Source organism: Equus przewalskii, chromosome 27, assembly GCF_037783145.1.
Source record: "Equus przewalskii isolate Varuska chromosome 27, EquPr2, whole genome shotgun sequence".
Lineage (NCBI taxonomy): Eukaryota > Metazoa > Chordata > Mammalia > Perissodactyla > Equidae > Equus > Equus przewalskii.
The window spans coordinates 39,917,007-39,940,969 of NC_091857.1; the positions used below are offsets into that span (position 1 = coordinate 39,917,007).

The 23,963-nt window shown below is 56.5% G+C and overlaps 1 protein-coding gene across 1 annotated transcript in view; it reads right to left on the bottom strand.

The window, feature by feature from the left end:
• Nucleotides 1-7,306: 7,306 nt before the first annotated feature.
• LOC103543384 (integrin beta-2-like) overlaps nucleotides 7,307-23,963 on the bottom strand; it is a 36,413-nt gene continuing 19,756 nt past the window's right edge. The window contains 15 exon segments of the mRNA XM_070597939.1: nucleotides 7,307-7,847; nucleotides 8,112-8,278; nucleotides 10,439-10,466; nucleotides 10,468-10,645; nucleotides 11,216-11,283; nucleotides 11,286-11,437; nucleotides 11,609-11,853; nucleotides 12,005-12,192; nucleotides 13,592-13,732; nucleotides 14,750-14,839; nucleotides 17,172-17,267; nucleotides 18,141-18,296; nucleotides 19,422-19,663; nucleotides 20,119-20,289; nucleotides 20,770-20,950. Of these exon segments, the coding sequence (XP_070454040.1) occupies nucleotides 7,785-7,847; nucleotides 8,112-8,278; nucleotides 10,439-10,466; nucleotides 10,468-10,645; nucleotides 11,216-11,283; nucleotides 11,286-11,437; nucleotides 11,609-11,853; nucleotides 12,005-12,192; nucleotides 13,592-13,732; nucleotides 14,750-14,839; nucleotides 17,172-17,267; nucleotides 18,141-18,296; nucleotides 19,422-19,663; nucleotides 20,119-20,289; nucleotides 20,770-20,950 (2,166 nt within the window). The 3' untranslated portion in view covers nucleotides 7,307-7,784.

Consider the following 23,963-nt stretch of genomic DNA (forward strand, 5'->3'; position numbering starts at 1 on the left):
CCAGCGCCGCTCAGTACGCCTGCGCAGCTGAAAGCGGGCGGGCTGCGCGCGGCTCGCTGCGGCTCAGTGCGCATGCGCGGCTGGGGCGGGTTGTTGGGACGGGGGCGCGCCATGGCTTCGACGCTAAACTTGAGAGGAACTCTGGGAGGTGGCTCCAGGGACTGGTGATGTCGCCGCCTCTCCTGGGTTGGTCCTGCAGTCCCTGCAGAGCCACTGCGCTCGGCCCGGCCCCCGCCCGGGAGACCGCCGCCCCCGGCTCCTTGGTCCTCGGAAGCCCCTGGGGACGCCCACCTCCCAGGAGCCCGCCCGCCCCGCCTTCCGCGCCCCGGCCGGGCCCCCGCCGGGGCATCCTCCCGCTGCCTCGGAAACGGGCCCTTAATACTAAACCTTGTCGGCCTTCAAATAGGAATATTTGAGGATTTCGTTATTAATGTACTCAAAAAACATTAACAACAACCTCAAACTTTTTTTTTTTTTTAAAGATTTTATTTTTTCCTTTTTCTCCCCAAAGCCCCCCGGTACATAGTTGTGTATTCTTCGTTGCGGGTTCTTCTAGTTGTGGCATGTGGGACGCTGCCTCAGCGTGGTCTGTTGAGCAATGCCATGTCCGCGCCCAGGATTCGAACTAACGAAACACTGGGCCGCCTGCAGCGGAGCACGCGAACTTAACCCCTCAGCCACGGGGCCAGCCCCCAACAACCTCAAACTTTGCTTAGACTTTTCTTATCGGAACTTTCATTTAAGTCCTGAGAGGAGCTGCGTTTCTTGCTCTCGTTTTCCCACGGACACCACGAACCCAAACTCACTGGGATTGAGTGGTCCCTCCTGCGAGGACCCATCTTTGATCCTGTGGAAAATGATAAGGGAAACCTTCACTAAACTGGATGGGGAAGGCCTGCAGGGGGAGCTGTCTCGCCCTATGACATCGTCCATTACACCAAAGAGGAAGTGGGGATGTTTGCATCTCAGACGGGAAGCGCAACTAATTTACTGCTGGAGGAAGCTTTCTCCCGCGCCACCCGCGGCAGCTCGGCCGGTGGGAAAGGCCACGGCGCCGCCAAAGAGGAGCCGTTGCTGCCCTGAGCTGTTCCTCTCCCCCAATGGATGTTCCTTTACACCGGCCTGTCCCTCGCCCCACCTTTTCACTGTAAAAGCAGCTCCCGTTCTGTGTTCTCTGGATTTGCCTCTGGTTAGCCATAGCGTTCACGTGCTGAACTGCGGTTCTTTTGGCTATTTTCGAATACACTCATTTTGAGATCAGATAACCAGCAAATTTGCTTGAGTTGACAATCCTTCGGAGAGCTCCCCATGCCATGGCATTTTTCACCCCGTGACGTAGTGCCCTCCCTGTGGAATTGGACCTTGTTGTTTATTGTCTTTAAGTTCAGTCGTCAAAAGGCTGGCTTCTTTTTAAGGGTGCACAAGAAATGATAAAAATATATAACGCGAGAATCCAGTTGCTTTCTTTTTAAGACTATGTTCCTCTAGCCAAAGTAGAGTGAGGATTTGAGAATCGTTCAGTGGATCTGTTGAGTGGATTTGGGAATTGTTCAAGGAAGCAAGAGATCCCGCTCCTAAGCTTCGCTGGTCAGTATGGCTAGATGCACCATAGTGGTAAGAGCCCTCCCCTGGCTTGGTAGGAGCAGTACTGGGATCAGCTGCTGATGTCTGCTGTGTGACTGTTGGGGTTTGGAGTGTTTGACACGGGGGAGGTGTCTGCCATCTTTGATGTTCTTCAGGGCCCCCACATCGTTTACTGGGTCATGTTTCTCCACTGTCCCACAGCTACCTCAACCCTCAAGGGAAGCACTGTGGTGAACTCTGGGCAGTGGGCTGCAGTCTAATCTGAGAATCTATACACCTGGGAAGGCAGGCACGATCCAGACTGAGCAGAGCATCCATTCCTCTCTTCCAGCACGCCCATAACATCCTCCGTACTTCCTCTCCCTGAGAGGGTCCCAAAGTGCTCAGAATTTAACTTGCTCTCAACCCCCAGAGCCATTGTGGAAAGTCTGTTCTCGGCCAGGAGGGCATGGTTGGTCACTGTGTGTTTGTGACTTCTTCAATGTGCAAGGACAGCGCACCTGATCCCCACCCTGTGACTCAGTTACAGTAAACTGAACCCAGAGGGGTGGGTGTCCACTGAAGGTCACAGGGCCAGAAGAGTGGTGCAGCAGGACCGTGAGGCTGGCATCCCAACCCCACCAATTCCTACCTCCTCAGCCTGCGCCAAGCTACTCAGTCTCTGTGAGTGTCAGTGGCCACAGCACGGAATCGCACAGAGAGTACCAGCAGGTCACAGCCCAGAGTGAGCTTGCCTGATCTTCCCCTTTAGGGCAGACCCGAGCTAGCCCAAGTCCACGGTGCTGGTCTGTGGTGCACAGAAAGAAGACTGGCCCCCTTGCGCAGAAAGACCACAGGCCCGTGACATTGAGTCAGTGCCAATGTCAAATGTTTTAAAGAGCATAGCTTCAGCTTTGCTCTGGCTCCTCATAAAGTGACAAAGTTCCTTCCTGTCCATGCGAGGCAGCAAGGACCCGCGACTGCGGTAAACTGGGGCCGATCCTCCTCTTCCAGTTCAAATACTTCACAGCGCTGTTTGGATCCTCTGCTACATAAAGAGATGTTTAAAAGCTCATTTGCCATTAGAAACGGAGTAAACACCAGCCTGAGTTTAGAACTACAGCCTTGGAAACCAACATTTTTTTCGTCCAAATAGCACAACCACACAACACTAATTTAATGATAGTTGAAGGACATGGGACTTTTGTAAGCATTAAGCAGGAAACAGTGAACACCACTGCATTTGAAACAGTGTCATCAGCAATGGCATTTTAAAACAGTCGAGTTTTGGGACAGTACGACATGCAAAAGTTCAAAACATTTTTGGTAACTAAGCCCAAGTTCCTGTTTTAAAACAGGGGAGGAGGGGAAGGCATCGTTTAACTTAACACATTTGGTTGTCAAGATCTTCAGGCTTGTAGGAAACATTCAAATGACACATTATGAGAAAGTACAAACTACAGTGAATGTCCAGAGAAACAGAATGATCACTCTGTTTGCAGTCAGGAATTGAAAGAGCGTATGGTTTTTCCACGAAGAAAGATGGATAAGAAATTACAGTGACACCTTCACAATGGTGTCAGTTTAGGAGAAATAGTCATCCAGCCGAGTGCAATGGGAAGAGCTGTCCATGGACGCAGACTAGCCTGGTGGGCTGAGGTCAAAGTCTTGGTGGTTCTGAAATACCAGGGCCTCCACCCTGGAATTCTGCAAATTGGAGTCACATGCTGGGTATTTTGACCAGAGATTTTATTCGTGGTCAGTGTGCCATCTAGTTTTTGTATCATTATGAGTACATTCCTTAGTAAGTTAAAGAATTGCTTCTTTACATGAAGTAAGGCCATGAAAGGCCATTTAAAAGAGTGGAATGGCCACCCGGGCAGGACACATTAAACCACCAAGATCATTAACTCTGGGAGATCTCATTTTCAGCTCAGCTGAAGACAAAATGAGCTCTTGAGGGCCTTGGACTTTGTCCTTGCCTTGGAGAGGTCTGGAAAGGTTTGTAAGAGCTCTTAGGCAGGGGTCGGTGGGGCTCAAGGGTGGAAGCAGGGATGGACAGAGGCAGAGAGGACAGAGGGGTGAGTGAGTCTCAACCCTGGCTGGGCACAGACATCACCCAAGAAACCTTTAAAAGCAGTGATGCCAGCCGCCCCCCACCCCCACCCCGCAATGAAGTCAGAGGTCTCGGGTGCCATGCTGTTTAAAGCTCCAGACTCGGGGGGCTGAGACCCCTGAGCTGGGAAGAGCTGCTGTGGGGGCAGCGATGGGGCCTCGGGCTAGTCTGCTTCCCTTACCTGCCCGGGTGAAGGGTCCCAGGTGACATCCAGTCAGAGGCCCTGATGCAGTTAGAATTTGAAATAAAAGGAGAGCCAAAGCCAGGCACTTTCCCACCTGTGCCCATTGGCAGGTTTGTGGTGGGAGGAGGGGGCCGTAGGGTGGGTGATACTGTGATGTAATAAGAAATGTAATTGGTCTTCACTGGTTTCTGGCACAGAAAACCCTTGGAATTTCCTGAGTGGTAAGAGTGATAGAGGTATCTTGATCTTCATAGCAAACCCCTCTCAACCACATCTGAGTTTCTGTGGATGAGGACACTGGGAGAACACCTAAGGGTGGGGCTGGCCACCAGGGGAACCCCCTATGTGACTGGAGGGTTGGCACCTTCGGTCCCACCATCTAACCTCCAGGGAGGGTTGAGGGACTGGAGGTTGAATCGGTCACCAAGGGTCAGGGATTTAGTCAGTCATGCCTACGTCGTGGAACCTCCATGAAAACCCAGCAGGACGGGGCTCAGAGCTTCCGGGTGGGTGAGCACGTGGAGGTGCTGGGAGGGTGGTGTGCTCAGCGTGGAAGCTCCGAGCCCCTCCTGAGCCTTGCCCTGGGCCTCACTTCATCTGGCTGCTCATGTACGTCCTTTGTAATGAACGGGTAACCTAGTGAGTGAACGGGTTTCCTGAGTTCTGTGAGCCGCTCTAGGAAATTAGTGGCATCTCCGATCTGCAGCCTATCCTCAGAAGCACCGGGGACAACCGGGACTTGCAACTGGCATCTGAAGGGGACAGGGGCAGTCTTGTAGGACTGAGAGCTTCACCTGTGGGATCCGACAGCGTCTCCAGGTAGGCAGAGTCAGAAGTGAGTTAAATTTGTGGGACCCCCGGTCAGTGTCCTCGGACAACTGAGTTAACTGCTTGGTGGTGTGGAAAAAACACACACGTTGGAGTGGCCAGCCGTCTGGCTTTCTCCAGCTTGCATCATTTTCCGGCATAAATGACTTTCAGGGTTAGCACTGCAACGTCCGAGACAAACCGGGATAGCTGGTCACTGGGGCCTGGCTGCAAAGCTTCTCCCAGGTCATTCTGACGCCCTCCCATCCCTCCCCACCTGATGTTATGCCACCTGCTGCCCTGGGTCAGCAACCTGCTTGTGTCTGGGAGCTCGGTACTGAATTCTGGCTCTGGGCTGTGTGCTTGCTGCGGCCCAGCTCAGTGTGGTTTAGCACACAAACCCCTGAAAGCAGCACTCGCTCCCCCGCTCTGAGCCGCCTCCGTGGGAGGTAGAGGGAGGGTTAGGTCCCACCTGATCTGTGGGGTCAGCAGCGTCCCAGTTCCCAGACAGGTCGTGTGGACGCGTGACTGAGCTGGTGACGAGAAACTGCTGAAACACACTGATGGTACACGATGCAGGTTTCATTAAAAACAGATAAAACAAAACCCACTAGTTCTTAGTTCATTGACGTGCACCCATATTGTAAAGGGAGACATTGGGTTGGTTAGTTAAATGATGTGAGATTTTGAACCTACTTGAGTCTCCCAACCTGTCTTTAAATCAGGAAGCTGGAGGGTGTATTTTTGGTCGACAGGCCTGAGTGGTTAAACAGTGAGGGAGGTACTAAGACTGGAGGTTTAGGGCCGGAGGGCGTGCAGAGTATCATGAGAGAATCCCACGTGTTGTAAGAAAGGGAACTGTGATTCCACTGAGTATCTGTGTAGACATGGATGCATAGGAAAGGGACTGGAGGGCACCCACTGAGGGGACCCAAAGGAAGGAGAGCAGTTCGGGGGAAGATGCTGGACTTGCCTCGGACATGCCCGTGTGACACCACGTGGAGGTGTCTGCAGGGGCTTGGGACTGGAGTGGGAACCTATGGCAGGCAGACCACGTGTGAGGATGGGCTCGTCTGCCAGGGGGTTATAGAGGGAAGGGTCGAGACTAGGAACGTGCAGAGCCACCACCATTTACAGGGTAGGAACGAGGATGGCCCACACCCAACACTGTCTGAGAGCCGTTCCATTTTGTTCAGTCGGGTTCCACACTGTGGATAGACAATTACAGCCTGATTCTCTTCCCAGGCATGGAGGCTGTGGCACCATGATAGGGTAAAAGGTTGCCCTTTGGCCGTGCTGTTTCGAATACGCTTGTTTAGGAGTCGGGCGAGTCCCGGGAGTGAGGAAGGAGTGATGCTAGGTGCCTGCAGCATGATGGGCCCAAGGCGGGAGCGTGCACGTGGGCCCTGGCCACACTGTGGCTTGGCGAGGGACAGGCATGAGGCCCGGGAAGAGGATGACTCTTGGCCTTAGGTGGGATGAGGAGAGGCACTGAGGCCCCCGAGACACGTAGTGAGGGAGGAAAGGGTGGTGATGGCGGAGCATCTGGGAGCTGGGCCAGGCGGGAGCCCCACAGGCTGAGGTCGGCCCCCCGGTGGGACAGAAAGATCTTCCTCTCTCTGGAAGGAGGAGGGCAGAAGGGACATCCAGCGTGAGGCTTATGAGCTGTGGAAGTGTCATGGGCGAGGTACTCAGTTTTGTTTCTTTGAACTTTGCTCTAAGTTCTGTGCCGCGTGCTTTTCCTTCCCAAATCGTATCACTTACGATTTCACACTGGCCGAGGGGTCTCTCTGTGTCCCTCCTGGAGGGCAGGGACAGGTCTGTTTCTGCCTGGGTCTGCTTTGCAGAGAGTGGCAGGGAGCAGGTCTGCACTCCATGAGTGCTTTCTGAAGGAACGGATGCTTCCTAATCAAGAGTCATGCTTGGATGTTAATAAAGAATTTAAAAGTTTTAGGGAGAAATAAGGGCAAACATCATCTGGAAGTATGTTTCCTTAAATGAACAAGACGCCCAAACTTGCACCCTGCGTCCACCTCTTCCCTCCTCGCTCAGTCTGTGTGATAGGGAGACAAGGGAGCGAGCAAGCGCTGTGGGTGCTGAGGATGTTGAAATATCAGAATCCAGCCTTTCCCTGGGTTCCTCAGGACCTCCTCACCCTGCAGGGCTCTCACTGGCCGCCCCGGCCCTGGCCCACACCACACCTGCTGAGATGGTGCCCATTGGCGGGCCCTTGTGCGACTGGATTATCACACTTGGATACCGTGACATACCGTCGTTACACAAGACACGGCCTGATTCCCTCAGCCATGTGGCCCTGGATCAACCGTGACTTCCAGGTCACCCGATGAGACAGCCCATGAGGAGCACACTTTAAAACTCTCCCTCAGCTTGTGTTCCACCGCCCCATTCCCCCAAGAGCTGTGTAGACGGCAGGAGAGGCGCCCGTTTCCCGGCTTGCCTCTGCCCTGTTCCCACTCCACAGCGGGCGCCCCTTCACGGGGCTGCCCTCACGTCTTCTGACAGCCACCGAGGAGCGGGGCAGGGACTGAGCAGAGAGGGCTATGACGCACAGCCAACAGAGGAGGAAGGAGAGAGGAGAGCCCGAACCAGCATCCGCAGTTGACCCTGCGAGTGTGTAGAGAGTGGGGAGGGGGCAGAGCCCAGCCTCCGTGGACAGCTTCCACCAGAGTTTTATTGATCTTTTTCTATACACTTGATTGGGGAACACTATAAACAATGGGATGTAATCTTACACCATGATAGGTTCAAATAGAAATAAAATTGCACCACCTTTAAACAGACACCATCCTGATTTTTACATAAGAAAACACGTATTTAACCTTGTAAGACTCAAGCAATTCCTTTTTGAAGTCTCTATGAAAAGGTCGTACGTATCAGAAGGGGAGGCTGTCCCTTCTTATGAGCCCATGTAGTCACCTGGCCATATCAGTCATTTTGAGGGCAGAGAAAAGCATAGTGGATTCTTGGTTAATGGATGAAACTGTCAATCGTCATAAGCCACGTCAGGAGGCAGGTCACATCCGGTGTGATGGAGGAGTGTGGTGTGGGGTGGTCCCATCTGAGCGGTTCAGATGGCCTTGTTCACCAAGCATCCTAACTCTCAGCAAACTTAGGGTTCATGACTGTCGTAGTGGCGCTCTTGAAAAGGGGGTTGTCCTGTTGAGAAAAGCAAACATGACTGTCAGTGCAGGGGAGGAGGAGCTGGGAGCCAAGTGTCCTTCCCTCGGGTTCTGGCCCCATTGGCAGAGCTTGCCCACAGCAGCATGCACTTTGATGATGAGCTCCAGGGTGGGGAGTGGGACAGGTATGCAGCCTTGGGTGCATGTCCACCACCTCCTGGGGGAGGAGGTTAACCGAGGGCGGGGATAATGTGACCCTCTGCGTGGGACTGCTTGCCTCGCCCGCAAGACAGCCACTCACGTTGTTCCACTGGGACTTGAGCTTCTCCTTCTCAAAGCGCTTGTACTCCCTGAGGTCGCTCAGGTGGGTCAGGGCTTTCCAGACGATCAGCAGGAGGAGGCCAATGAGCACAACTCCTGCCACAGTGCCCCCGACGATGGCAGCGATGTTGGGGCCCTCCACGCATTCTGGGGTAAGGAGGAAGCACACGCATACCAAGTGTCAGGCCCTCCCCGGCTCACTCAGCCCCATGTGTGCCCCGTCCCAGGTCGCTGCACAGTGCTCAGGGTCCAACTGCTGGACTCATGGTGACAGGTAGGTGAGCAAAATGGCCAGGGATTGGGGCAGAGCTAGGGACAAGGCCAGACCTTGTGGTTTCAAATGAAATTCGGTCCCTTGTTTACAGAGAAAATGAGGCCCAGGTTGCCAGCCTGACCATGGCAGAGCCTGGATGAGAACTGGCTGTGACCAGGCCATGAGCTCAGGCCACATGGAGGGCCTGTGCCCCATCTGCCCCCTGGGGTTCCCATTGCCAGGCGGGGGAGCTAGGAGCAGGTCTCAGTCCTCCAAGGGCCCCGGTGGACTGCTGGCCCACGCCTGGTGCGGTCACCCAAGTGGCCAGGCTTCCCAGCCTTGTGATCCTATCCCTCAGCCTCTGTGATGGGAAGGGGTGGGGGTGCGGAGAGTTCGTGTGTTGCACACACCCGTGGGCGCTACTTGTTTAAAGCCCTTAGTCCTCTCGTCGTGGGTCTGTTTCCACTAAGTCCCAGAGACCCACACATGGTTTGTCATTGTCACCAGTGAACCTCGACCCACCCAACCCTCCGTACCTGTTGCGGACCTATGGATCCTCCACCTGTCCCCATTCCTCCTGATCCCCTCCCCATGTTCCATCCAAGGGCAGGCTCTGCCCACACAGCCAGCCCACCCCCACCCGTCTCCACTCTTCAGTGCCTGGACCTCGAAGCAACCCCTTATAGGTCTGTTTCCACCCGGCCCCTCAGGGCTCTGCATCCGGCTTTTGAAAACACAGTTCAGCTGTGCGGCTTGCTCTTCTGAAACCCTGCTAACAGTCCTGGTATGTTTGAAAAGAGACGCAAACGCCTCCCGGGACTCACTGAGCCCCGTGATGACCAGCACTGGGTGCCTCTGACTGCACACCCTGTGTCCCGTCTGTCTGGACACTCTTGTTCTCTGGTCTCAGCTGCAATGTCTCCTCCTCCAAGAGACCTTCTGACCTCTGACCTTGGGGAATACCCCAACCTGCAGTCATCTTTGTACCTCATGACCCCAGCCACAGCCTCCTGCCGTCTGGGGCACTGGTGTTCTGACATGTTGGGGAAGGGTACCCCCCATCTTGGAACGTGAACTCTGTGAAGACAGGGTTGGCATCTCCGAGTCCTCGACCATTACGGGGCCCCATATAGCTCTGGAATCCAGGGGACAGACAGGCTAACAGCGTTTGGGAAACCCCAGTGCCTGGGCTTCCCGGGTCCCTGGATCCCCTCCCCAGCGCTGAGTTCTGAGCAGGAAGGATTTTCACAGCCCACGGGTGATCCTGGTGCAGCCGTCGGTGGACCAGCCCTTGGGACTTGTGGCTTATGAAGTGAATAAGAGAAACCTCAACTAAATTGGAGTCTGGAAATCTTGCAGGGGGAGCTCTCACCCCTATGACACATGGGCAATTACACCAAACGGGAGGAGACATAACTTTGCTTCTTGGGCAGGAAGTACAGCTACTTTATTATGAAAGATTTCTTTCCCAACCAGGCAACAGCTCAGCCAATGAGAAACACCATAGCCCAGCCAATGAGAAGTGCCACAGCTCAGCCAATGAGAAGCTGCTGATGCCTTAACTGCTACTTTCCCCCAATGACTTTCCTTTAGAACAGCCCCACCCTCTCCCCCTTTCTCTATAAAATCAGTACCCTCCAGTTGTTCCCTGGATTTGTCTGTGGTTCACCATAGTGTGCACGTGTCAAATTGCAGTTCCTTGGGGTATTCCTAGATAAAGTCATTTTCTTTATTTGCTTTTAAAGTTGACAGGCTTCAAGCCTCAGTCAACCATCAGGAGGAGATAACCAGCATGGCACCCGTAGGCACGCAGTTGGGTCCGTCCGCTGATTGGAGCAGCTCTACTGCAAGGGGACAAGCCATCCCTGCCCCTCAGCACCCCAATGTGAGGTCACAGCCATGAGGGAGAGGCCTGGGGGTGGGAGGACCATGTCCTGGACGCTCGCCTGACCCTGCCCGGCTGGCCCTCCTGAGTGGACAGAGACCCTCGCCACCTCTGGAGGCCTCATGACTGGAGCCCTGACGGCCATGTCCTGCCTGGCGCGGGGTCTCACCTCGCGTGTCCTCCACGTGGATGTCATAGCTGTGCTATCCCGTCCCGCTGACGCAGGGTGTACGTCATCCAGCAACCCTCCGAGTCCCGCTCTTTGCATTGCCGATTCACCGGAGGGGCTTCCTGCAGCAGCGTCAGGTTCTTACACTCCACACTGCAGGTCTTCTCGTAGGGGCCCTTCTTGAATTTCAGGCACTCGGCACAGGAGCTGCGGAGGAGCAACCACGTGAGCGTGTGTGCAAGAGGGTGTGCACACACATGCAGGAGGGGGCGAGGCTGTGAGAGTACCTGAGGGGGCGAACAGGTGTGTGAGAGGATCTGGTGCTGTGAGAGAGTGAGGGGGGAGAGTGTACAAGTGAGGGGTGAGGGAGCAGGAGGAAGTGAGGGGGTGTGAGAGGGTGTGAGAGGGTGTGAGGCGTCAGGGTGTGAGAGGGGGTGTGATGGGGTTGGGGAGGTGTGAGGGTGTATTGGAGGAAGTATGAGGAGATGTGAGAGGGTTGGTGTTGCAAGGTGACTGGGAGCCATGTGGGCTTCCGTGCTGCTGGGACAGGAGTGGTCCGGGTGGGCCGTGGGGACAGGGATGGGGACGGGGGGCAGGTACCCAAGGGAGTGAGGAAGGGCGGATTCGCTGGGACCTGGAAGTCAGAGGGTGGCCCTAGGCTGGCCCATGACACCTGGCTCTGAAGGAGGCCGCAGGGGTGCAAATGGAAGAGGGCCCCTTGCCCAGGCTCTGGTCCTCCTGGGGTGACAGCTACGCTGTAGTGAGCTGAGCACTCACATGTAGCTGCCACAGGGCGACTGGCAGCCCGGGCAGTCCTGGCACAGGGGCGGCTGGTAGCCGGATCGTCGCACTCGCACACGTTGCAGCGGCACCGGCCACGACCACTGCACTCTGTCCCGCGCTGGTTCAGGCAGCCATCGGTGGACCGCGGGCACTGGCACGCCGAGCCCTCGAAGCCCTCCTTGCACTGGCACTTGCCGCAGTTGCAGGTTCCCCGCTCTGTAAGACAGGGGATCGCTGCAGACTCGCCCTCGTCCCCCTAGACCAGTGACCTGGCCCTCTGCCTGCCCAGACCTGCTGCTGCTTTTGTGGGGCTGAAGGAGAACCCCGAGCGTCTGTCTGTCTGCCCATCTGACCCCCAACATCTGCTGTCTGTCCCCTCGCACTCACTCTCGCCCCCACAGACTTGGCCGTCGTAGCGTTCGCAGTTGACGTTGTCGCACTCGCAGAACTGCCCGAAGATCTCCTTGTTGGGCACGTCGCTCTTGTGGCAAATGCACTGCCCGCACACGCAGTCCCCCAGCCCCGAGCAGACGAGGGAGTTGTTGTCCTTGCGGCAGCTTCCTTCCAGCTCCTGGCTGCTCCGGCCCTGCGTCTGGCACTCACAGTTCTTCCCAATGTAGCCAGTGTCACACCTGGGGTGGGAGGGATGCAAGGGCAGGGCCCCTCCTGATGATGGTGCGGGACGCCGCCCCTTCCTCTAGGACCCCAGACCCTGGGCTGGAAACAGCTGCTCCTGCACGTCTCGCTGCCCCTGGGGTAGCGTGTACCCTGCGCCCGCCTCACCTGCAGATGCCGCACTCCATGAAGCCTTTGTCCCGGCACAGGCTGCGGCCCGGGCTTGTGTCGCGGCACTGACACTCACACTGGGGCAGGACCTGCACAGTCACCGTGTCCGAGAAGCCCAGGGCCCGGATGACAAACGACTGCTCCTGGACGCACTCGGTGGCTGTGACCTTCACCTGGAAGGTGATCTGTCAGGGAGAACAGCAGGGCTCAGGCGAGGCTGGGACACCGGGGTCACCCCGCTCCCATCTCCTCAACCAGCAGTCTGGACACGGATGCCTTGGGGCTAGCGGGGTGAGGGTGGGGTCCTTGGCCCCCAGGCATGGAGGGCGCCAGCTTCTGCAGGGACCCCAGATGGGAGTGGATTGAGGTGGGGGGAGGGAAAGAGCACGGACACTCCAGGATTCCCCAGGACTTGGGACTTGAGATGAGAGAGGAGAGAACGAGAGAGAGCTGGAAACTCAGAGGCATGATGTGGGAACAGGCGGCAGCAGGCCCGGCGGAGCCCGTGGTGCCCCCACACCGCCATCTCCAGGCTGGGGGGTCTTTAGAGTACCTTTATCACACATGCGTTAAAAGGGATTTTACAGTGACTTTGTAAAGGACATACACTTCGTCCTTAAGTCTGGCTGTTAGATGCCAGAATGCCACAGGAAGTCCTAGGATCTGGATCTGGAGTTGTGTCCTGACCCTGAATGAGAGGGTCAAGATCCTGCCAAGAGGAATCAAGTGCGACAGAGCAGAGTCCCCGCCTCCCCTGCACACTGGAAGCAGCTGCCAGCACTGAGCTCCAGGGAGCGCGGTCTCAAGAGCAAAGCAGACCCCGAGTCACTGTAGGTGAACCTCCACAGGTGCTGAGTGAAGGACCAGAGATGTCAGGAAAGTGTGTAAGAGGCAGTCAGCCAATCGCAAGATCAAATGGATTCCCGTGTGCATCACCCAGTATGAGGGGGGGTATGTTGGTAAAAGTTCACATGCAACATTTAGTGAGTAATGTTTCTGAAGGAATTCCAATATCGTATTATGAAATGCAATGAAAGCAAGTATTTTGCTGAATATGAGGTCACAGCCAGCAAAAAGAAAAATTTAATTGTTGTAGTCATAATCAATTTAAAATATTAGGGAAATAACTGTGCCTATTTCTATTCATCTCTGTGGCCCATTCTTTAATATCTTTGTCAAAAAACATAACAAAATACAAAACTCAGGGAAACCAACCCAAACCAGTGTGTAGTGTGTGGAAGCAGGCCCTTCTTTGCCGCGATGGGCTGTGTCCAGCATCTGCCCCCAGGAGGCACTGCCGTCTCCACAGTGCTTCTGTCTGCACCAGGGGAGTCTGTGCTGACGACTAGGACGCCCTGTGCCAAGGAGTGTGGGCGCTGCCTGCACCTTCCTCAACAGGAAGACAACAGCTCACACAGGGACCGTGGCTGCCTCCGAGAGGATTTGAAAGCAAGGAAACTGGACCAACGATGGACATTGGCTCCTGCCCCTTGCTTGTCCCCATGCAAGCCCGTCTACCTGGGTGCACTTCCTTCTAGCTGTCACTGGGAGAGAACCTTCCAGAAGGTCGGGATGGAACCTCACCGGCATGCCGATCCGGACATTGTCGCAGTCCCCTCTGGGCTGGTTCACATTCGACACCCTGTTACTGCAGAAGGAGTCGTAGGTGACCCTCAGGGTGTCAGGTAGGGTGCCGTGCTCCAGAAAGACTCTGGAGGAGAGTTTCTGTGGGCAAAGAGCAGCCGCCACGATTAGGGAGGACCTTCTGCTGTTCCCTGGCCCTTCCCAGCCGATGGCTTGCACACCTGTCATCTCCCTCCCTTCACCCACACGCCCACTGAGAGCTGGGTAGGTGCCAGGTCCTGTGCTCGGTGTAGGCGGTGGTGGGGTTACCAACGCCAACCCCCAAGACAGGCCCCCAAGGAGACTGACATGGAGAAAGATCACAGCCCCTACCCCAAGGGGGGCCTTGACCCTCCCCTCACCACTGATTCCCCAGTGCCTGACACAGAGCAGGAGCAGGAAAAACTGTGTAAGTGAATGAGAGAGAGTGAGAGAGACAGGTCGAGACAGGGACACAAAGTGACAGACAGATATAGAGACACAGAGAGGGAGAGACAGAGAGATAGAGAAAGAGGGAGAGACAGAGTGAGACAGAGAGACAGAGACAGAAAAAGACATACACAGAGACAGAGGAAGAGAGAGATATGGAGAGACAGAGATAGAGAAAACAAAAGATGGAGAGACAGAGATAGAGAGAGAGAGACAGAGAGGTGAAGGAGCCAATGATGGTGGCACCACTGGGCAGAGACGGAAACCCCCCAGGCAGCGGCTGGAGGCCAGGAGGCCTGCTTTGGGGCTGGGGGCTCTGAGTGGGTGCAGAAGCACAGGGAGCTTCCTCAACAGGCTCTAACTTAATTTAGCGGTGTCAGTGTTTACCCAGGACCCCCAGCTGTGCCTGGTGAGGCTAGCAGGACCCTTGGCCTAGAAGGGGGCCTGGCGCCCGTGGTTCGGGGAAGGCACGCACAGGTGAGGGTCTGGGGTGTCACATACCACGCCATCAACCAGAGAGAGGACACAGCTGGCCTTCGGGAAGTGCCAGGGTCAGTGTGTCCAGAAGGCCTGAGGGCGGCACAGGAGGCAGGGGCTCTGCTCTCCAGACCACCCTTCTGTTGACCTGCAGTGGGGAGGGCGTCTCTGCTGTCCGCCCAGGGCCCCTGCCGAGTCCCCCGGGGCACTCACCTCGTAGGCGGCCTTAATGAGCTGGACCACGTTGCTGGAGTCGTCCGACAGCGTCCCGACTGCAGACTTGGGGATGATCTCGGTGAGCTTCTGCCAGGGAAGAAGACCAGGTGGTCACGGCTGGACCCACGACCACAGAAAGCTCAGCTTCCCCTCAGTTTCTAACGCCCTGGGGGTTTCCTTCTGCTTGCACGTGGCTCACACAGCCCCCACCAGACCTCTGACTGTGTTTAGTTAACTCAGCACGAGGTCAGTGGTGTGCTGGTAATGCTTAACGACCGGCTCTCGGGAGGAAGCAAGCCCTGAGTTGCAGGGTTTCTCGTTTCCTTGGTTAAATACTGAACCTTCGTGGATTTCGAGCAGTGACCTCACTGAAGGCAGAGCTGGGAAGATGTGCCTCGACAACGTTCGACAGCGTCCCCACCACGCAGAGGTGACAGGCACAGACCACCCTGGGGCATAGGTAATCGAAAAATGTGCCAAAGCCGTCAGGAAGAGAGGAGCTGTGAGCGCTTCAAGCAGTTGATATAACTGAATTTCAGTAACGACCGTGCTAAGCAGCAATCAGACAATCGGCTCTGGCAGGCCAGGGCCAGTGGTCCAGGGATGCCGCGGGTGGGCAGTCCGGAGCACCTGCAATGCAGACAGGCCTGGGGCAGCCTGCGGGAACATTTGTGCCCATCCTCCCCCACACCCGCCTTAGCTGAGCTCAAGGGTCATGCCATCTTTTCTGAAAGACTGCACCATCACTTTGTCTTCTGGAGCTGATGGTCGGGTCCTGTCCTGCCCCAAAGCCCTTCTGTGACTCCCCTGAATGGTGTCCATTTGCCCCCACAGAGCTCATGGGAACGGTCACAGCCTGGCCACCAGCCGCCTGCAGCCTCCGCTGCCCACTCCCCTTGGTCCCAGCCTGGGGATAGGCCCTGTGACTCGGGGAGGCTGGGGTCCTCTACGTCCTGTCCTGTCCATCTGCTCTCCACTCGGTGCAGATACCCATTCCAAGGAGGGTCCACTGTCTGCTGTCCCTACAGGCTATGGGTCTCCTTGACTCCCATCTCCCAGGAGCCCCGTGAGTGGAAAGTCAGGGAACTAAGGCTCAGAAAGGCCTGTGACATGCCCAGGACACCGTCCATCTGCGCTAACGGGGGCAGGGTTTGGGGTTCAAGTCTCCTGTCTGCGGCTTCCTCCCCAGCACCACGCCATCTTCTGGAATACAAATCCTGCTGCTGATAGCAAATTACTGGGACCTATGACTACGTGAGGAGGGGACTGCCATGTCCTGTAACAGAGCCGAGGACAAGGTGGCTGTGAGGCCCTCACCTGCTGGTGCTCACGAAGCTAATGTGGGCAGGTGGTCTTTCTGCCTGCTGCACCCAGCAGGGGCTGAGTGGAGCCACTGTCCCGGGGGCCTGGCAAGCTCCCACTGCCCACCCAAGGGGGTCTCCCAGACACCTGCCTCTGCCCCCTCCTCTGTGTCCCCCCACAGTGTCTTGTCCCCACTCTGGAGGGCAGGAAAACCGACTGCAGGAACCGCTGGTCTCACAGTTGGCCCTCAGCAAGCGCCTCCGGCCCCATGGGCAGCGGCAGCAGCAGCCCCCAGCCTGCAGCAGAGAGGTGCACAGGATTTAGGGAGGGTGAGGGCCCAGAGACTCACAGCCCATCAGAGCAAACAGGAGACCGGCACGCCACACTGCAGCAGACGAAAACACGGAAACACAGCACGTCTCACACCAACACAGGAGTGACTGATGAGAAGGAAGGAGGGAGAGACACCGCCTTAGGAACAGAACGTTCCCCTCCCGAGTTTCACACTACAGAAGAATTTGGTAAGAACAGTGATTCAGTACAGCGGGACAGAGCCGGGCCCCTGAGGCAGAGAAGGAGGAAGTGTCTGCTGTAAAAGTGTTGGTTTCCGCGGGGAGACAGCCGCTGCAGGGCCCAAGGCTCCTGTGATGTGGGTGTGCTGCTCGAGAAGCGCACCAATATCCACTTAAGGCTGGGAGCCCTCCTGTGGGTCCTTGGACTTCATGAGCAGCGTCGCACTCAGACGCACAGGATGTAAGAAGGGAAAGTTGCCCTAAAGCGCACAGCAGCTTCTGCCGACCCGAAGGACCCGCTGTGTTGCAGCAAAAGCAGAAAGATCACGGCTAACACCGCGACACACGCTGTTACCGTGACTGAATGTCACGGACAGAAACGTTCCTTCTTTCATCCCCACGTAAAGGTCATGTGGCCCAAAGAGACCTCGACCTCCTCATCTGCAGTGTTCACGCCCGAAACCCGTGCTGGCCCACGTGGCGGACCCGCTGCCCAGCGCCCAGCCCATGGAAGCAGAACTCAGCCTGTGGCGACACTGGGTTTTGTCATTATTCAGCTGAAATGCCTTGTCCCCCATGTTGCTCAAGACCCCGACTCTACTTACCTCATAGGTTTTCACCATTCTCTCAGTCACAGCAAAGATGGGCTGGATGTTGCTTTCAGCTAGTTTGTGGGCCAGCTGGCCCACCGACGGGTAGTCCTGAGAGGAGACACTGGGTCAGACAGCCTGGTCTCCCACCCGGCAGAAGCGACTGCCCACCTCCCAGTGCCATCCACGGGGCCCTTCGGATGATGTTTACAAATGCATAAAATAACAGGATTACCAGGGAAACTCATGATACTGAAACACAGTTAGAAAAGTGTTAAACGTAGTGATGTGCTTCTTGATCTCTGAGCTGAAAGGGAGATTGAGCGGCCAGGAACCGCTCCTGGACATCCAGCTGGAGAGGACAGTAAACAGACTGTGAGGTGTCCCCACTTGAGGGGCACTGGGGAGATACCCCTGACTCCTCCCGGGCGCGGACCTCAGATACGGCCCCAGCACCCACTCTATTTTCCTATTGGAAGCACACGCTCGACTGCAGGCAGAGGTTCACCAGAACCTCAGGTGTCACATCTCCTGTCCAGGTCTTGGATCCGTCCTGTTATCCACCCACACCCCCAGAGTCTGTGGGCTCCGGGTGAGAACCCCTGAGGGGTCCCGTCTCTAAAGTCCTTTGCGGCCCCCACAGTTTACAATTCCAGGGCGCAGACATCATTTCACGGCAGGGGAGGGCAAACTCCCATGAAAGGTGGTGTCTGCCCTCCCCGTGCCACTAATACAGTGCTGCTGCCCGGGGGAGGAGACCCCTGCACAGCAAGCCTGTCCTCGCCCCCAGCCCTGGGCCCCTCCCCGCACCCCTGGACTCCCAGCTATGCTCTCTCTGCCAGCTGGGACCCACCCTGGCCTCCCTGCACCCCCAGGGCAGAGCCGCAGACACCCCCGGGGCACCATCCGCAGCCCAGGTGTTTCCCCCCAAGTCCCTTATGCTGTGTCCACTCCCTCCCCAGACACCAGGGATGTGGCACTCACGAATTCGTTGCTGCGTTTGTACACGTTGTCCTCCAGGTGGCAGCGGCCGTCGTTGGGCGTCAGGATGGCACCTAGCTTCCCGTCGCCGGCAAAGTGGAAGCCATCATCTGTGGCGAACACCAGCAGCCGCGTGACATTGCGCCAGCCGATTTCCTCCTGAGAAGAAGACGGCAGGGTTACCTGCCTCGGTTTGTCCCTGGGGGCCCTTGCAGAGCGGAGAGGAGACGAGGCGGAGCTTGGCATGGCAGCCTCAAGTTGGCGCTGTTCCCGCCCCAGACTGCATTTTGCAGGGAGCAGGACCCAAGCTGGGACCAGCTTCTGGACTCGAGGTCCCCATGTCCAGTCCAGATTCCAGAGCCCAGGGCGTGCTCCAGAAATGTCTGTTGGACGACAGCTGCCCAAGACCCCAGTGAATGCTGGGATGCTGCGAGGAGTTGAAATGCCTGTTTCAATTCAAAACATACATCCTCTGTGGCCCGATGACTTCAGACCTGGGACTAAATCCTAAGGACATATTCCCAAAGAAGAAAAGAACACACTCATGGAAATGTTTATTACACCGTAAATATACCGCAAACACAAAAGAGGACAGAGCCTAAGGGACACCATCACCGGGGAGATGAGTGTACCAGGACACGTTAGCAACACGCATGTCACAATCTGTGATGTCACATGAAAGTGAAAGTGTGCATCTGTGATATAAAGACAACCTGCCCCTGGACCCACAGAGAAGCTGGAAGATTGGCATCCAGTTCCTGAAGGTGGCAGGACTGTGTGGTTTCACACATGGGGGTAGATGGTATTGTAGCACTTCCATCATAAATACAGATGGTGAGACAGGACCCGACTGGACCACGTGGGCGAGGGGTCAGCAAGGGGGCGGGGGGATGGCCACTGGGACGAGGGGCAGGCTGAACACCATCACTTAATCACATAATGTGAGGGAGCCTGGCGAGGACACCCTCTTCCCTGAGAGGCCCCAGAGGTAGGGGTGATTCTGCTCTAGGAACTGCCAGGATCAGGCTGCTCAGTGGTCTAGCTTTACAAGATCATTTACTTATGATTTAGGCTTGAAAATATTTGCCCAGAGTCACAAGCTTTTGGTGAAATCTGTGGGTGATTGGCAGGGCCAGGGGGGCTGCTCGCCCAGGCCCAGGCTGGTGGGGGCCCCGTTCAAGTCCTGAAGGGCATCTGTCACCAGTGAAGGTGGCCCCGCAGCTGCAGGATGGAGACCCCCACGTTTGGGGAAATCCGGGGACCAGAGCCAGGCCGGGGCCTTACCGGGCACGCAGCCACTTGCATCATGGCGTCCAGCCCGCCCTCGGGGGCATCCAGGTTTCCAGAAATCAGCTGCTTCCCGACCTCTGTCTGGAACTGGTTGGAGTTGTCGGTGAGCTTTAGCACGTGCCTGAAGGCAAACGGGGGCTGGCACTCCTTCTCCTTGTTGGGGCACGGGTTCCTCAGCTTCTCAGGGTGTGTGTTGACGAAGGGGAGCACCGTCTTGTCCACAAAGGACCCGAAGCCTGAGGGGCGGGCGGGATGAGAGGGACAGGCCTTGGTTTCCCTCCTTCATACCAGGGCAGGGGAGCAAGCCAGGTGGACAGTGTGTGTGTGCACATGTGTGCATCCAAGCGTATGCACATCTGTGATCATGTATGCGTGTGAGTGTGTGCACAAAGGGTGTGAGCACATGCTCAGGGGTCTGCGTGTGTGTGCATGCCTGCCTGCACATAGAGACAACAGCTCAGCAGGAAGCAGAGAACAAAAGAAGGAGAAGAAAGGAAAGGAGAGGAAGTGGAGGGGCTAGATGGTTTCCACAGTGCCAGGGGACCAGTGCCCAGAAGTGGCCCTGGCAAGGCTGTCCGGGGGACACTGTGTCTGGAGCCTCCAGTGCGCCGCCCCTGGGACGTTGGATGGTGGAGGTGTATGGGCAGCAAGGCCGCTGGGATTCAGGGCAGGACTGACGGGTCGGCCTCACCGATGCGGCCCGACTTGGTGATTTCATTGAGGGCCTGGAGCAGGTCGCCCCCCAGCTTCTTCACATTTTTGAGGTCATCGAGCATGGAGTAGGACAGGTCCATGAGGTAGTACAGGTCGATGGGGTAGCCCTCGGCCCGCTGGAAGGTCACATTGAATGCCGCTGCCTGACCTGCCAACAGAGATGGGAGAGAGTGAGTGGTCAAGCCAATTTAGGCAACGCTGATTTAAACAATTACGCAGCTTGCTTGGTTGGAGGACTTCTCAGAGCCTTTACTCTGCCAAGAGTACCTGGCCTTCTGAGAGGGGATGGAATAGTGTTTTCCACATGGTTTGTTCTCCCTTTTAAAGAAGGACACAGAGAACACAAGGAAAAAGAGAGACCAGGCACCCAGCCAGGACAGCGGGTATGGCAGCATCCTCCTGGGTCGGAGAGGAGAGGGCCGTGGGGGAGCTCAGACTTTGGTCTTGAGGTTCCCAGCAGTCCTGGGCCTCACCTGGCCTACCTTGCTGTCTGACCTGGACACATGGACACATGCCCATCGGTTGTCCCTGGTGCCCCAGAGCAGAGCTGTGCTCCTGGCTGGACCCCCACCCGGACGGAACAAGAGATCACAGGTGCCGGCTCACCCCCAGCCGAAGCCAAGCCTACCTGGTCTCAGGTGGATGGTCACTTTCTGTGGGGACAGCTGCTTCTGGCCCCGCTTCTGGTCCTCCTGGGTCTCAGCAAAGCTCCTGGGGTCCATGATGTCGTCAGCTGCACAGCCCTTCTGTAGCAGCTGCTCCCGTGTGTCACAGCGATGGGAGTCAGGCTCCCCTTGACCAGTGAAGTTCTGGGGCCAGAGGGAGTCAGGGGTCAGGAGGAGCACAGAGAAAATACCAGGGCCCCACTGTGGGTGCTGAGTGAGGCTGAGCCTCCTCATTTGCACCCAGGACTCAAGACAGAACTCCCTGTGGGGGATGGGCCTGGGCGCTGGACAGCCAGCCAGGATGACACCTGCCTCCCAGGAGGGGGACCTGCCCCCATGAGGGCTCCCAGATCACAGCAGAGCCTTGGGAGAGAGCAGGTTCCTCCTCACACCCTCCAGCAGCAGAAACGACGCCAGAAGCAACATCTGCAGCCCCAGGCTGACCGCCAGAGGGGATGGAACCCTCAGCTGGCCCCCGAGCCTGGATCAGCCTGGGCATCACCTGGCATCTGGCCCGCACTTTTCAAGCCCTTCATCAGCAGAACCTTTGTTGGAGGGAGCAGCTCTCTCCCCCAAGGGAACCTGTGTGTCCCCTCTCAGCCTGCGTGGTAGCCCCGAGGTACCCTGGGGCCCCCAGGAATCCTGGATCACAGGCCAGGGCTCTGGGCCAAGCTCCTGGCAGTTCAGAGGGAGCTGGCCCAGAGAGGACCATGGGGGTCCTGGGTCCGGGGCGCTTTCCTCGTGACCCCTCTGCCCCCATGGAGGCCCCCGGATTCTGACGTGGCAGGGACAGAGAAGGGGCCCCCTCCTGGCCAGAGGCTGCTGTGTCCCAGGGAGGGCGAGCTAACACTATGGAGGCTGAAAGGCACAGCTACATCTCTGCTTCCTTTCACAGAGGGAGACTCAGGAAGAGCAGCGCAGACAGGTGAGGCTGGCTCCGCGAGGCGCCGGGGGAGGGGGCGCACCTCCTGAGCTGCCTCTGCTTGTCTTCACTTTGGAACCCTGTGAGTGCTGTACGTGCTCAAGAAACAAAACTAAGTCAGCGGAATGGAGAAGGACGACCCTACACTGTAGTCACAGAGAAACAAACGAGCCACCGTGTTTCAGATGAATGTGATGAGCTCACACAGGGGAGTGAGGAGTCCAACCCGACATTTCCACCCCGGGCTTGACGAACCCCCATCAAAGGAGAGAGGACACAGACCGCACCCACTTCTGGCATCGAGCGGCTCTCGACTCTGAAATCACTTTGTGGGTGTGGGTTTGAAAATGAGGAAATGTTTTCGGATGTTGGGAGCAAGGCTTCTTAGGAAAGAGAACCAGGAGCCCTCAGGGAAATGTCTGATTCTATGGCTGGGGACAGGAAAGTGCTCACTGGCCTGGTGCATCCTGCTATTGCAGAGAGTAAGAGAGTGCCCCCCACATTATGATGGGGCGTGCCAACAGGCCCCAGTGCCAGCCTGGAGGCTCCCAGTGGCCAAGTCTGGAACAATTTGAGCATGAAAATGACAAGATGGTAGTGACAGATTATATACTACCAAATAAAATAGAAATCTGTGCGTCCATGCTGAAGAGAGAGAGAGACTGGGGGAAGGAAAACCCTTCCTTACGTTAGAAACCGCTAGACGGGGTTAAGGAGCCGGGACATCCCCATTTTGCAAGCTTTCCAGTGATGGCTGTTCGGGCCCCAGTCATCGATGGATCCTGAAGTTGGTGGGTGTAAGCTTGATGGGAAGCAGAATGTTTCCCAGTCTCAGAGTGTCTCCCCACAAATTACCTATCGGCTGCAAAAGGGAAAGAGTGGCTTCATGGTGGAGAAGCCTGGCAGACGCCACCAAGCTAACATTGCCACCCTTGGGCACAGTGACAGCATCAGCCCTGCACAGGGCTCCCACCTAAACACACCTGGATGGAGTCAGACGGAACACCAGGCCACCCACACTGAGGGGCATTCTACTACACTGCTGTCCTGGATCCTTCAGAAAGACAAGGAAAGCTGAGGAATGTTCCAGATTCACAGAGACTAAAGAGATGTGACATTTGAATGCAATGTGTGATCCTGGATTATAATATCAACCAGGGGAAAAAATGCTATGAAAGACATTACTGGGACAATTGGCAAATTTTGCATAAGGTGTATGGATTCGATCAGAGTCAGGTACCAATGTTGAATTTCCAGAGTTTGATAAATGTACTGTGATTTTTAAATGAGTATCTTGTTCTTAACAAAAATGCTTGAAATATTGAGGGACAAATGAGCTTCATGTCTGCAACCTACTCTCAAATGGTTGAGAAAAAATAATAATGTATGTGGGGGTGTCTTTCCAAAAAGACCTGCAGTGTCAGAACCTTAGGATCCCCCAGGGGAGGGGGTAGGATGATGATCTGGGGGTCCCCAGGGGAAGGGGGTGTGCCCAGGATCTAAGTGCTCCAGGGGAAGGGGGCGTGGTCAGGATCTGGAGGCTCTCCAGGAGAAGCGCATGTGGTCAGGATCAAGGGGTCCCCAAGGGAGAGAGCTTGGTCTGGGTCTGAGGGTCACCCAGGGGATGGGGTGTGGTCAGGATCTGGGGTCACTCACGGGAGGAGGGTGCAGTCAGGATCCGGGGTCCCCAAGGGAGGGCAGTGTGGTTAGGATCTGGGGGTCTCTCAAGGGAGGAGGGTGTGGTCATGGTCTGGGGGTCTCCAGGGGTGGGCGGTATGGTCAGGATCTGATGGTTGCCCATGGGATGGGGGTGTGGTCAGGATCTGGGCTCTCCATGAGAGGGGGGCATGGTTGGGATCTGGGGCCCAGAGGAGAGGGGCTTCTCCAGGAGGAGGGTGTCCTCAGACAGAGGCTGTGACTCGGGGACACAGGAGTCCCCTGTGCCCCGGCTGTCTTGGGCCTTGGCCTCTCCCCCGAGGGCCTCTAGGAAAGCACAAAGAAACTGAAGGCCGCCCGGAGCCAGGGCCCAGTAGGGACCTTCTCCACCTTCTCCTACCATGAGAGCTGGACTCGCTCTCACTTCCCTACAGGCCTCGGGCTGTGGGACACAGGGGCGTGCGGCTGGCCTTCCCACAGCGACCGTTCCTGCCTCTCTGCTCAGGGCTCCTGCCTCCTGCCTCCAGGGGCCCGGGGCCTCAGTGCCTGGCCCGACTCAGTACAGCCACACGTGGGTCT